This window comes from Octopus bimaculoides, chromosome 25 (assembly GCF_001194135.2).
Source record: "Octopus bimaculoides isolate UCB-OBI-ISO-001 chromosome 25, ASM119413v2, whole genome shotgun sequence".
Lineage (NCBI taxonomy): Eukaryota > Metazoa > Mollusca > Cephalopoda > Octopoda > Octopodidae > Octopus > Octopus bimaculoides.
The window spans coordinates 11,110,305-11,112,331 of NC_069005.1; the positions used below are offsets into that span (position 1 = coordinate 11,110,305).

The following is a 2,027-nucleotide window of genomic DNA, read 5'->3' on the forward strand; positions in this document are numbered from 1 at the left end:
TCGTGATGGCACCTGTGCCCAGCGTCGCCTTTCTGGCACTTGTGCCCGCGGCATGTATAAGGACTTTCTAGTGAGATCGTTGCCCCTGGACTGGCTCTTGTGCGGGTGGCACATAAAATACACCATTTTGAGCGTGGCCGTTGCTAGTACCGCCTGACTGGCCTTCGTGCCGGTGGCACGTAAAAAGCACCCACTACACTCTTGGAGCGGTTGGCATTAGGAAGGGCATCCAGCTGTAGAAACTCTGCCAGATCAGATTGGAGCCTGGTGTAGCCATCTGGTTCACCAGTCCTCAGTCAAATTGTCCAACCCATGCCAGCATGGAAAGCAGACGTTAAACGATGATGATGATGATGATCCTACATGTATGAGTGCAGCCACTATCCACTAGGCCATGCACCTTCACTATTAGTAATATAAAGCAAGACAGTTTCTGAGCATTTAGATTGCCATGGACTTAATAAATTCTTCACTGTTTGCTACATTTGCTAATAAACTCTAAAACCATTTCTGAAGGTCACCTGGAAATGATGATGAAAATGATAATGAAAATTTTAGGTGTTTATGTCGTTAATCATTAAAATTGGTGTTTGCTTAATGAATTGATGAAAAATGTTATCGTTCTCCATTCTTCAGAGTGCAACCAACATACGACCTCACAGTGTGCTTCCGCGCGTGAACAGCCCCAAGGATATGATGTCCTTTAAGAAGGATATGGAAGAACATGAACGATTTCTTAGAAAGCAACAAGAAAGGTCTTTGTTTTTATTTTTATGCACCGTATAGAGTATGGCTTTTAATCCTTTGGCATTCAGGTTGGTCAGTCGAATACAATGCTTATTTATCCATATTGCTTTGGATTAATCATGCATTCTTGTAACTCCAAGATTTTGATGATAGTTTTTAGAATATTGCAGGGTAGGTGTGAGCGGTCAGATCCGTCCACTTTGATCATAAAAGCAGACTAAAGAGTTAAGCATTTGCTGTAGAAACTCTGCCGGATCAGATTGGAGCCTGATGCTGCCATTTGGCTCACTAGTCCCCGGTCAAACCGTCCAATCAATGCCATCATGGAAAGCAGACATTAAATGATGTTTTAGTAGATGGTAATGGCTTTGTCTGATGACTGGTTGAAGCCAGAGGCTAATAACTGTAACTGGGTTATATTTATTTTATCAACAGCTCTGTGCTGAATCTCATAAAAAAACATTTGAATGTCCAGTGGCTCAGTCCACACGGACTTAAACAAGCGGCATAAGATGGTATATCATCACTGCGAGAGGCTGAGGAAATATTAAGCTCTTGATTCTCAGCTTGCAGAGCTGAATACTTTCTCCCAGGTTCTTTGAGAGTATTTGTTTTCAGTTATTAATTGAAGAGGAAGTCATTGGTGATGGGTGAATATCGACTATTTAACTGGTTTAACATTTGTTTCGTCTAATTCAAACTTTTCTTGCAATTTCAATGAAATGCTCGTCTATTCGAAGGGCAAATTTTTCAACTATATTCCTACTTGTATATCATGTCAACTTGGTTCCTTAATGAATTTGACATTTCTGCAGGTTAGGGAGATATGTGCAAGTCAATGATGCTTGTGTGTGGAGGGAGCACAATTCTTGAAGGATTGTGTAATGTTATTTTGGTGGTGTGCTGTTTGAGAAATAACTCTTGTCGAGTATGCATATTTGGTAACTGAAGATAGGGAGTTTCTTGAAGGAAGAATCTTTCTCTTCTTCTGAATTTAATGACTGTAACCATTTGTTTTACAGATCCAAGTCTCCTGTCTCTATTAGCCGAGGAATTCCAACACCAGTCAATATGGGTCCCAAAGTAAGTAAAAATTAATAGATGTGCTTTTGCATTGATGACTCACTGTAATAGCGTACATCATTGTCAATCCTAACACACTTGATATATGAACTGAAGAAGTTTCCATGTTGTCAGTCGACTTAGAAGTAGCTATCAAATCTCTTGGTCCTTCTAATATAGTAAATGCAAAAACTAATTTGTGTATGCCAGTTGAGCAC

The 2,027-nt window shown here is 40.2% G+C and overlaps 1 protein-coding gene across 6 annotated transcripts in view; it reads left to right on the top strand.

Annotated features, from left to right (window-relative positions):
• The window catches only part of LOC106872957 (eukaryotic translation initiation factor 4E transporter), a 115,629-nt gene that overhangs the window by 96,568 nt on the left and 17,034 nt on the right, over positions 1–2,027 (top strand). For all 6 annotated transcript variants that reach the window (XM_052976797.1, XM_052976795.1, XM_052976796.1 and 3 more), the window contains 2 exons: positions 637–755; positions 1,770–1,830. In XM_052976797.1, the coding sequence (XP_052832757.1) occupies positions 637–755; positions 1,770–1,830 (180 nt within the window). The remainder of the gene's footprint in view (positions 1–636; positions 756–1,769; positions 1,831–2,027) is intronic.